Source organism: Labeo rohita, chromosome 21 (genome assembly GCF_022985175.1).
Source record: "Labeo rohita strain BAU-BD-2019 chromosome 21, IGBB_LRoh.1.0, whole genome shotgun sequence".
In the NCBI taxonomy this organism is placed as follows: domain Eukaryota; kingdom Metazoa; phylum Chordata; class Actinopteri; order Cypriniformes; family Cyprinidae; genus Labeo; species Labeo rohita.
The window spans coordinates 2,233,065-2,244,866 of NC_066889.1; the positions used below are offsets into that span (position 1 = coordinate 2,233,065).

At 35.8% G+C, this 11,802-nt stretch overlaps 2 protein-coding genes across 2 annotated transcripts in view; one reads left to right on the forward strand and one right to left on the reverse strand.

Moving 5' to 3' along the window:
• shroom1 (shroom family member 1) overlaps nucleotides 1-8,139 on the forward strand; it is a 33,916-nt gene extending 25,777 nt beyond the window's left edge. The window contains 2 exon segments of the mRNA XM_051093162.1: nucleotides 1,406-1,678; nucleotides 3,909-8,139. Of these exon segments, the coding sequence (XP_050949119.1) occupies nucleotides 1,406-1,678; nucleotides 3,909-4,163 (528 nt within the window). The 3' untranslated portion in view covers nucleotides 4,164-8,139.
• A 902-nt stretch (nucleotides 8,140-9,041) lies between these two features.
• LOC127152030 (ankyrin repeat domain-containing protein SOWAHB) lies at nucleotides 9,042-11,677 on the reverse strand. Its single transcript, XM_051092426.1, has one exon. It carries the CDS (start codon nucleotides 11,603-11,605, stop codon nucleotides 10,247-10,249), a length of 1,359 nt encoding a protein of 452 aa, XP_050948383.1. The 5' UTR covers nucleotides 11,606-11,677; the 3' UTR covers nucleotides 9,042-10,246.
• Between the last annotated feature and the right edge of the window lie 125 nt (nucleotides 11,678-11,802).

Here is an 11,802-nt window from a genome sequence, read left to right on the forward strand (position 1 = left end):
TTTTTATGAGATTTGTTGAATTTTGAATCCAGTTTTTCTTTGTAAAAGGCCAAAAGTTGATTGTACTGATTTTAAAGTTAAAGATTCATTAGTTTGAATATACATTGAACCAAAAACTACCATAACGTCTTAGTTAATAATTCAGTATACTTTTCGGTAGTGACAATGTGTTGGTAGTGACCACATCATGTTACAGAATTTTAATTTGCATACTAAAACATACCAAAATCAAAAAAATTGCTGTACTAAAATTTTGTTGATTTCCCCTCATGTGTTCCCTTTTCATGTTTCAGTAGTGAGTGTTTTTACCAAAACTACACCAAATGCAGTGTTGCCAAGTCCACAAACGTCCCGCAGAATTGGGCTACTTTAACACTGTTGCCACGGGTTAAAGTGACCCCAAATACATCTAAAATACTAATTTACCAGGGGAACCCCGACAAACCCCCCCCAAAAAAAACATGTATTTTGTCAATTTTTAACGGGGGACCCTGCTCGAAACTCGATTGGGCTAGTTGTGGGCTAGATTTGAGTAGCAATTGGGCGGGTTTTGTTGTGAAAACCTGGCAACCCTGACGAAATGTTTCAGTAGTGACAATTTTACATAATTTTGAAGCTAGCTTAAAGATGCTAATCAGCACATGGTTAGCTAGCACAGTTCTGAAGAGTTGTACACATATAAAAACTAAATGTTAAGGAATGACTCCCCAAAAAGTGTTTAATTATCGAAAAAATGTGTTTGGTAGTGACATTCTTTAAAGTTGCTCACAGACTTTTGAACACATTTACTTCAAAATTTTGAGACCTACCTACTCACCATTTAGCAATGAGAGAGGGACACAGGAATATTTCCTGATTGTAAACGTAGGGGTTTAGTGAAAATCATTCTCAGTCAGTGGATTAAAACATACACTGTTTCAGTAGTGACATGAAAAATGAACTTCAAAAAGATGCTTTTAAAATCAATGGAATAAAATGCAATATCATTAATTTTAATATAATTTTCATAAGTTGAAATTTAGGGGTTAGGGTTTGGGACAGCCACCTCCCAACTGAAAGTACTCAATAAATGATGATTTTATAAATATTAAGCTTACTGATATTTTAAATGTTATTTTGGGTTTCAATAAATAATAGAAGGATCTTATTAAACATCTAAGTATTTGAATAGTTAAATGCTTTTTAAATGTGTTTTGCCTGTTGTTCGTATTGACTTCTGACTTCTAGATAAGCACTTATCTTGACCTCAGAACTCATGAAAGATTTATAGAGGTCTGTGGAGAAAACACATGGTATTTTTACTTCAGAAAGCTGCCTGTTGCACTATTGTGTTGCATTCTGGATATACACACAGTATCAACTGTCCTAAAAAACACATCTTGTCTGTGGTTTCTCTCACATATAGAGACGGCTGATAGGGCACATAGAAGAGCACTTGAAAGGTCTAGAGGACGTTCGCTCCACCGTCCAGAGCGATGAGAAGGTGAACGGGGAGCGGGGCGGCGCTATCGTTGCTCTGGTACGAGAGAACTGTGTGCCGGCCGAGCTTGAGCGCTACACGCAGTTTATTGAAGACCTGGAGCGCGTGGTCAGCCTGCTGCTCTGCCTGTCGGCCCGTCTGGCCCGCGTACAGAACGCCCTCAGCACTGCCGACGACAGCGTGGACACGGAGGAGAGAGTGAGTACAGATCACACTAGGTGTTTAAATGAGGCGTGTCTTTGTGTGGATAACTAGGAGGGGCCCTAAACACACCAAAGGTTGCTAAAATTGCTTCGAGAGTGACAGTCATGTGTCCTGCTGGATCAGCAGTTGATAGTGTCAACACTGCCTGACCGAAACTGTTCTTTGGTTTCGATGCGTTTTGCCACCACACTGCCCTCTAGTGACAAATATTTCAACAGCATGAAAGTGCAAACATTACAAAGCATCATCATGAGGATGAATATCAAATAATATGTCAGCTTTTATGATTATTGCTGTTAATTGATTTGTTTCACAAATATTATCATAATTACACTGCTGAAAATTTGGGGTCAAACTGAAGTTGATACCTTTAATTCAGAAAGCACACACTAAATTGATCAAAAGTGACAGTAAAGACATATTTAGTGTTACAAAAGATTTCTATTCAAATGAATGCTGTTCAGGGTTGCCAAGTCTGTGGTTTTACTGCTGAATAGGGCTACTTTTACAATTGACCTTAAAGCGATCTCTCCCCCACCTCCAAGAAAAGCCATTTCAACAAAACTGGTGAAAAAATGCAATTGAGCTAGTTTGTGGCTAGTTTTTAATAGCAGTTGTGTTGTTTTTAACAAACCTGGCAACCCTGGCTGTTCACTTTTAGTCTTTCTACTCAAATAATTCTGAAAAATAAAATGCATCATGTTTTCCATTAAAGAATATGAAGCAGCACAACGTTTTAAACACTGATAATAATCATAAATGTGTTTTGAGTAGACTGGGTTAATGATGCTGAAAATTCAGCTTTGCATCACAGAAATAAATTATGTTTTAATATATATATTTAAATATAAAACTGTTTTTTTTTTAAACCATAATAATATTTGACAATTTTACTGTTTTTACTATATTTTAAATCAAATAAATGCAGCCTTTGTGAGCGGAAAAGTCTTCTTTCAGAACGGTAAAAAATCTTACTGACCCCAAACTACTGATCTCTAGCATAGCTTATGACATTACATGAACAATAACTGTAAAATTATGTTTGAAAATAGTTGTAGGATGTGTTACTGTTGTTCGTACCTAATTTAGGTTTTGTACAAAATCTTAAGTGTACTTGATCCCACACAACAATTAATATAATTATAGTGCTGTCAAACAATTAATCGGGATTAATCGCATCCAAAATAAAAGTTTTTGTTTACATAATATATGTGTGTGTACTGTTTATATTTATTATGTATATATAAATACACATACGTGTATACATTTTTATTCATATAATTAATATTATATATAAATATATTTAATATATAAACATAACATATATTTCTTAAATATATCCATGTGTGTGTATGTGTGTATTTACATATACATAATAAATATACACAGAATGCCACATATGTAAAAAAAAAAAAAAAAAAAAAAAAACTTTTATTTTGGATGCCATTAATCATGAATAATTGATTGACAGCACTAAATAATAATAATAATAATAATAACAGGAATTATATTCTAGAAACTCCGCTGATCAATGATAAAAATATCAATGGCCAATCAAAATCCATCTGATGTGAAAGAACATTATCATCCATTGGTGTGCATGCTTACATAGTTATATTAATCGCTGTAGTTTTAGTTTTTGTTGTTAATGGCCTTAATGTCTATACCTAAATGCATAAAGAAGCAAACTGGCTTGGAATTGGAGTTTTGCTCCAGCTAGAGCTTTGAGGCCATCTAGTGGCCATTTCTGATGTTTTAACTGGTCTTCTCTTGCACTGAAAAGGGTCTTTTGTGATTAAGTGAAAGTATGAGAAGATTGTGCTTATTTTTTATAAAAATTATTGGTAAAATCTAGTCATTTATATTTAATATTTAAAATAAAAAAGACCGTAGATAATACATAATAGAGTTTATACATAACATAATAGTTCTATTTTATAAAAACACAATAGTTTATATTTTATATTAAAAATAGGAAGTGCAGTTTTCATGCTCAGAGTCATTTTGACCCGCAAACAGATGTTTTGAAGATTAAGCATTACTTTGTGTAGCTCATTTCTCATTTGTTTCACAGACGGTTGTGCATTATGGGAAAACGGGACACAGTTTTCCTTCCGTAGCATCCTGATATATTGCCCTGTAGTTTCCTGTGTGCAAAAACTAACACTAATGACCACAATTATGACATATTAATAACATACTTCTGACTTTCCTCAATCCACAGCAATCGCTGGACAACCGCTACCGTCTCCTGTGCAAACAGTGGGAGGATGCCAAAGACTTAAAGGACAACCTGGACCGTCGGGAGCGCGTGGTCTCCACCTTCCTCTCCAAACAGCTGACGGACACACAGCTGCAGGAGTACCGGCACTTCATTCAGACCAAGGCCTCCTTACTCATCCGTCAAAAAGACCTTGATGAGAAACAGCGTTTAGGAGAGGAGCAGCTCGAGTCCTTGCTCAGCAGTTTACCTCCGTGAAACTACCGCACGTGGCTTTGTAATGCTGAAGGTGCCTTTCAAGCGCCGCCGTTTGTTTTTAGAGAGACTGCAATTGTTTCATTTAATATTTGTGCTCTAGTTGCGCTACTCTGTGAATCGTATTAAGATGACTTTGGAAACCATGGAAAGCTTTATTTAAAAGCCCAGGAATGGTTTAACGAGAGCTTCATGCAGACAAAACGCACTCTTTCAGATATGCATCACAGATCACTCAAATCAAGACCAAAAATGGACGAAAGAAGCACTTTTGATAATAAACCGCACATACTCGTTAGGAACGATGAACTTGGATATTGTAATCCATCCCAAATGATTTCAGGGCTTTATTTCATTGGTTTTCATCCATGCCTTTTTGTCCTGCAATTTCATTTGCCGCTATCATGTTGTATGTGTATTTAATGTTCAAGTACTTTTATTCAGTTTTGAAGATTCTCTTTAAAGATGTGTCTGGTGAAACAATTCAAGTCTGTATTATTTAACTGCCATCATTGCCAGTGTTGGGGAAAGTCATTTTTAAAGTAATGCATTACAATATTGTGCTACTCCCTAAAAAAGTAACTAATTGTGTTACTTTTTATAGAAAAAGTAATGCACTATGACACTTTTGTGTTACTTTTTCTCATATGGGCCGGGCTTGCTTGTGTGTTTTTAATATAAAAAAGTTCTACTTTGGGCAAATGTAAAAGTCCTTTCACACCAAAAGTGAAATGAATAAGCATCAGACTGATGGAAATGTAAATTCACATCTGTACAGTAGAGGGCGCAGCTCAAACAAGCTGCCGTTCTGGATAAAAGTTAAACACTCTTCAGCAAAAAAGAAGTAAATGTAAAAACAAATCAAACATAAATGTTTATCTAAAGCCATTTTTGCTTATTAGTTTATAGTTGAATTGAATCATTGAATGTCAGCAGCAAAGACACCGGGAAAACAAAGTAACTGGCATTACTTATTTGAAGAAGTAACTCAAATATTTTCTTGTTTAAATTAAATATAAATTTAATATAAAATTAATTACTAGTTACTTTAAAAAGCGATATGATTATGTAACTGATGTTACTTGTAATGCATTACCTCCAACACTGATCATTGCACATGTGAAGTTATTGACACAAATGTTAGCTGAACACTATGAACTCCGATAAATGTGAGCAACTTGGGCATTTTCTGAAAATTTTCAATGAGATGACGCCGTAGGTCGGGAGAGGCCATGTGTTACAGTGATTTTACCATGGTAAAACTGTGGTAAAATCACTGTAATGTTCTGCCACAAATAGCTTACTGCTTTCATAAAACAGCAACTGCAGCAATATGACAACTAGAAGAAACCAATGTTCAGTTATTAGTAATAATACATGTGTTATTGTTATTAATCATAATTGGAACTAGATTTGCATTTCCTGATGAAAGTAACATGCTTGCAAGGCAGCAAAAAAAGCAAAACAAAAAAACAATACTGTTAAAATTTTAGGTTAAATGACTGTTAAACTAAATAAACCACAATTTAGAGAGAAAAGATGAAGTGTTGAGTAAAACTGAAATAAAATACTGTAGCAATCACAATACTAAAATACTAAAATACAGAAAAAATACTAAGCGGGAAACTGTATGCACAGATTGCAATGATGTCTTGTTGGTTATATTTTATCGTTGTGTGGAACACAAACTGTAGTGTGTGAGCACTGAAACTTTAATTTGAAATCTATTTAAAACATTTTAACACTTTATGAAAAGGTGAAAATACCAAATTATGTCTGCATTGGTCTAAATTAATTGAGAGTTCATTTGCAAAAACAGACAACTCCATTTTTGACTATTTTTAAAAATCATGTTTTTTCATTGTTCATTCTGATTAATCTCAATGCAACTGCAAAAAATAATAATACAGCTAACTAACACAATAAAACACTAAAAACTTGATAACAATAAAAAACATGATTTTTGAAAAAACGGTGTGATCTGGTTTTGCAAATAAACTTTTCAATTGCATAAGTTTAATACATTGGGAAATAGGGTTAAAAGTTAGGACTAACCCTAACATGAGTATTTAAGTAATATCAGTGCAGTACTGCCTTGCAAGTAAATAATAAATTCCTTTGTTCTGCCAAGTAATATAGTTCATTAGTTGTCTGCAGTTACTGAGCAATTACCCAGCTGACAGGGAACATTATCTGAACTTTGGCTAATGTTCTGGAAAGGTTCGCTCAAAGTTATGAACCAACATTTGTTTAAAGTTATCTGGTTTTTAATAGCGTTCCCAAAATGTTAGAACAAATTATTTATGCATCATTCAGAAAACATTCAAAAATGAATGCCTTGATTGTGCATTTGTTTTTTTCTTTTCTTAACGTGTTTTTAACGCAGTTGACGCAGCATCCATTTTTTCTGGCATCCTTGTAGCTTTACAGTATGAACATGCTGTCAAGCACTATACGATGCAAAAGAGAAATTAAGCAGCTGTATGTGATCGCAGGTATCCAACACATGCATGTGCACAGAAAGCCGGTTCAGACAGAGTGCCAGTAGCACAGTGAGTTCTTTTTCCATGGACAAACACGCACAAAATTATATCAAATGCCCAGTTTTGCCTCGTAAACAGTCCTAAATGAGTTTAAAAAGTCATTAAATGACAATAAAAAATTGGGAGGAAACCCATTGTGAGATCAGGTTATAAAGAGACAACACTGCTTTTAAAGTGAAACCTGCTGCAACTTGTCATTGATGGAAATCAGAGAACAAAAGAAAAGAGAAAACACTCACTGCTCTACTTAATGAATAACTTATATAGCTTAAATAAAGATTAATCAATTTATTTTTTATGTGAAGGCTGTTTTAAAAATAAAAGCTGTTATATTTACCAAAGCCCAGATGTAAAATTGAGGGGGCAAATGCATTTAATGGAGACATCAGTAGCTGTATTGCTATAATACTGGCCTTCATTAATAATATGATACTTAGTAAAAAGATACTATTAAACAGATATTTCAAATATATCATCTTTATGTTGTTTCTGCATAAAGTACTTGAGCATTAACACTAACAAAACTTTCCCACAGCTTTTTTATAACTATGTGGAAACATTAGCAAAATGTTCTTAGAACATATTTTTGTTAGTTGGATATACAGAGTTGCTTTATGAATCCATCACCGATTCAGATTAACTGCTTTGTTCGCATTTGAATGTTTTTTAAAAACCCAAATGTTTTTGAACTGATCAGGGTTGTGCTGTATGTATTTTGTACTTGTTTTGGAAGCATAATTTCTGTTGACATGTTGACACGTTCACTTTGCAAGTACACGTCAGTGAATGTGTTGTGCACTTTACACATTCAGTGTTTTGACAAAATCATTAGACCACACAAACCAGCTTTAAATTGCACAGGAAACTGAACTCTCAGAAACGCACTTCTTAGCTCTCACTCCACATTTTCATTAGCATTTCTTGTGGAGTACATGAACATTTGGCTTTGCAGTTGGCTAAACAAATTAAAGTTTGTTTTGGATTTTGGTCCCCAATACATCATGCACAGTTTTTTTCTGTCATGTTCATGTTGCCTGAAAAAATCCTAAGTCACGTGAAAGACCTAGTTTTCCACAGAAACACCACCCAGAGACAACATTATGAGTCAGAAACTATTATCAGACCACCATCATCTGTTTCATCTGACATTGAGCGGTCAGATTATGCTTTGATTTTACAACTGCTGAATGTGGATTTTGCAATGATAGTGAATGAGACTGTGTGTAAATGAGCGCTTGTGTACTACCAGTGTGCTGTGAATGTTAGTTCATCAGCGAGTGCCGTTTTGTCTTGCTGCCATCTTTTGGTTTTCTGATTATTGTGTGTGTGCGTGCGTGTTTTAATCTTGGCAGTTTCCAGCTTTTGCTATGTGGAATGCATTAATTCCATAACCTTTGTTTTATTGTGAATAAAGTATGTAAATGACATTCCCTCACCATGCATCTTAAGTGTTTGTTTTGTAAGGAGGAAGGAGGACAACGTTTATTTTAAATTACATTAATTTAAACAGGTGAATATCTGGGTCCTATTATTATTGTATGTATATAGATATTTCAAAAATGGCCTATTAAAGAGCATTTAGGACCATTTTCATGATGCATATGAAAATTTAAAGGGGAAATGTCATGTAAACATCATGCATATGTAAATAGTGTCACAATGTAATAAAAAACATTAACGTTTATATACATATATATTTACACAAACTTCAGGTCAAATGCATCCATGTTTTCTACTATTAAACTTTCTAAGCTCTCTGTAGCAATACAGTAATGTTCTGCGAAAAAAGGGGAGTAAAGGCCTGTCATGCATGTCAAATCATGCACACTCAAGGCATTTTGTTTCTCTACTAATGAATACAGCGGGAGGCACACGTGACCCATCTCAAGGGCAGAAGGTCTCTGACTCCAGAGTGTTTTTTTATCCACTGCATCGTGGGAACAAGAAGAGATGCAGCTGTAAGCAAAAGTCTTCTCTTTCTATCTTGTCAGCCCATGAGGGCCTGTGTTGGCTTAAACTCCCAGTACTGGTTTCCTTTCCTCTATCTTAATCATGGCTTTATTTTAGACCAAGCACACACTGTCAGCAAGACAACCACATCTAGTCAGCTGAGTGTGAACCAGCTCACATGAGTCTGAATCTGTTCTTTCATCACTGGCTCAAGAAACAATATCACATAAATAAAGTAAAAGTGCAATTAAATTATCTTTATATATAAAGACATTTCTGAATAAGAAATGTATTTATTGTTTCAGGGTGGCATGATTAGAATATAAGTTACAGCATGCATGATTTTATTTATTATGCTTATTTATGCATGACTGGAAATATATAAAACATGACTCAAATGTGTTCAGATATTCATTTTAATAAGTTAATTCCAAAAATGCTCACTAAATTTTTTCTCAGCTTGTCATAACACGTCAATGAACATGTGCAAGCATGCAATGCATAAAAACCAAGAAAAGAACAATTAGAAAGCTTTTAGCCACTCCCAATGAGTTACACTCCCTACACCCTAACACAAATAGCTGTCATATTTCAACATTTATCTCATGATTTAGTCATTAATAAATGCTACATTTTAATCTGGGGGAAAAAGAAACCAAGTTACTGATTACGTTATAATACAATAAAGTAGACAACAATTCAAAAGCTGGTTTGGTAAGATTTTTCATGTTTTTGACATTGCTCACCAAGGCTACATTTATGTCATCAAAAATACAGTAAAAACTGTCAAATTCTGAAATATTATTAGCATTTAAAATAACCACTTTCTATTGTGAATATATTTTAAAACGTCATTTATTCATGTGTTGCAAAGCTGAATTTTCAGCATCGTTACTCCAGTCTTCAGTGTCACATGATCCTTCAGAAATCATTCTAATATGCTGATTTGCTGCTCAAGAAACATTTACGATCATTATCAACACTGAAAACAGTTGTGGGTCTTCATATTTTTTATAATACATGTCTTTTTTAGGATTCTTAGATGAATAGAAAGTCTAAAAGAACTCCATTTATCTGAAATAGAAATCCTTTACATTATCTTTACAGTCACTTTTGATCAATTTCAAGTGTACTTGCTGAATTAAAGTATTAATTTCTTTAAAAAGTGGTTTGAACAAACTCATATTCTATATGTGACCCTGGACCACAAAACCAGTAGCACGGGTATATTTGTATGGGTCAAAATGATTTTTTTTTATGCCAAGTAAAGGTCATGTTCCATAAAGATATTTTGTAAATTTCCTACCGTAAATATATCAAAACTTATTTTTTGATGAGTAATATGCATTGCTAAGAAGTTCATTTGGACAACTTTAAAGGCGGTTTTCTCAATATTTTGATATTTTGCACCCTCAGATTCCAGATTTTCAAATGGTTGCATCTAAACCAAATATTGTCCTATCCTAACAAACCATACATCAATGAAAAGCTTATTTCAGATTATGTATAAATCTCAATTCCAAACGACTGGTTTTGTGGTCCAGGGTCACATATTGTCTGCAAAACCAACTCGTATTCCATATTTAGTCTCAGTTATTGAAAGACATCCGGTTTCAGCCTCAGTTTCTGCAACATCGGCTCTTCCCTGTCTCTGCCATCATCACTCAAGGAGATGAACTGGTTTCTCGTCTTGCTCTTTTTCTTGAGGACCACCGGATGAGCCAGGATAAGTTGTCCTATAGAGTATTTCCGCTGGTCGAAGTCATCCCTGACCTGATGCGCCTCCTGGTGGGTGGCTTTCGGGTCTCCGAGAAGCTCCTTCAGCTCTCCCGGGGCTTCTTTGTGCAGGTAGTGGTAGGGTTTCTTACCGCAGTTGTCCCTTATGTTCCTATTGGCACTGTACTTATGGACGAGAAGTTCAATCACAGCGAACTGATCATGGATGGCAGCAATGTGTAGTGGCGTGTAGCCGCCATTGGACTTGGCGTTGACGTCCACCTCATGATCGTATTCCCTAGACCGCTCAATAATCATACGCACCATTTCAGCATTTCCACACTTGGCGGCCCAGTGCAAGGCCGTGAACCCAGACATGAAGTCCTTCTTCTCTGCGAGGTGGCCATCCTTTAACAGAAGGCCGTGCACTTGATTCCACTGTCCGGATGCAGACTTCACCAGCCACTCGTGTTCAACAGGATCAAGTGCAAAGTGATGCGAGTCCTTCGGCTCATCTGCTTGTTTTGGTGTCTTGAAGTGTCTTCGTAACTGCGGGGAGCCGCTAGGACAGGCCATGCGGTCTGAAGACGTTCTTCTTTTGCACTGAGGCGAGGGTTGAAGCTCTTGTTCAGAGCCCAAGCTCTCAGGCTTCTTGTAACGAGGACCGAAGTCTATTTGGGGCATTCGTAAAGGTAAAGCAAACGGTTTGTGTGCGTTTGCTTGTTTTCGGGCATTTTCAGAAGAATCAGTGTCAGACTTTAGCGGCACGGTGAAAAGCAAAGACTTTTTAGGTTTTAAGTCTACATTCTTGCTTCTTTCCAAAGCAGTCTCTATGGGAGAGAGTCCCCGGTCTGAAGCCCTTGATGCAGATCCGCTCAGAGCTTTCGGTTCAGACTTCCTACCTTCTGGACTTTGGGAATGAGTGTGTTTTTCCTTCTCTTCTTCTTCTGGATGTGATCCATCTTGATTGCAATCTTCTCTTGGTGCGTTTTCATCATTCGAGGCTTTTAGTAAATGATTGTACGCTTTCCTTAAGACTATATACTTGCCGTCCTGGAATTCTTTCACGACTGCAATGTTGTTGACAAACTTTTTAAAGAGATCTCGGTTCTCTTTCTTCTCTGCCGGGTCACTGCAGTTCAGTGGCTCTTGAAACTTGCTCAGCAGATCTGAGTTTTTCACCTTTCCTCCGTTTTCTAATAACGTGTTTAAAATCGCCTCTTGAGTCAAAGCCATTTCTTAATACGTCCAAAACAAAAACATACTGTAGCACGACGTCTTTCGAGAACACCTGGATTGTCGCCACGCCCTTACCTGTTTTCCGGAATGAATGCAGCGACACGTCATAAAAAAAAAAAAAAAGTAAGACGTGGGTGGGGGCGGGGCTGTGCAAAAGTTCAAAAACAATTCCTAAATGAAGTATTTTATTTATT

Excerpts from the sequence above, each read along its gene's own strand:
- LOC127152030 (XM_051092426.1), bottom strand. The coding sequence starts at position 11,605 with ATGGCTTTGACTCAAGAGGCGATTTTAAACACGTTATTAGAAAACGGA.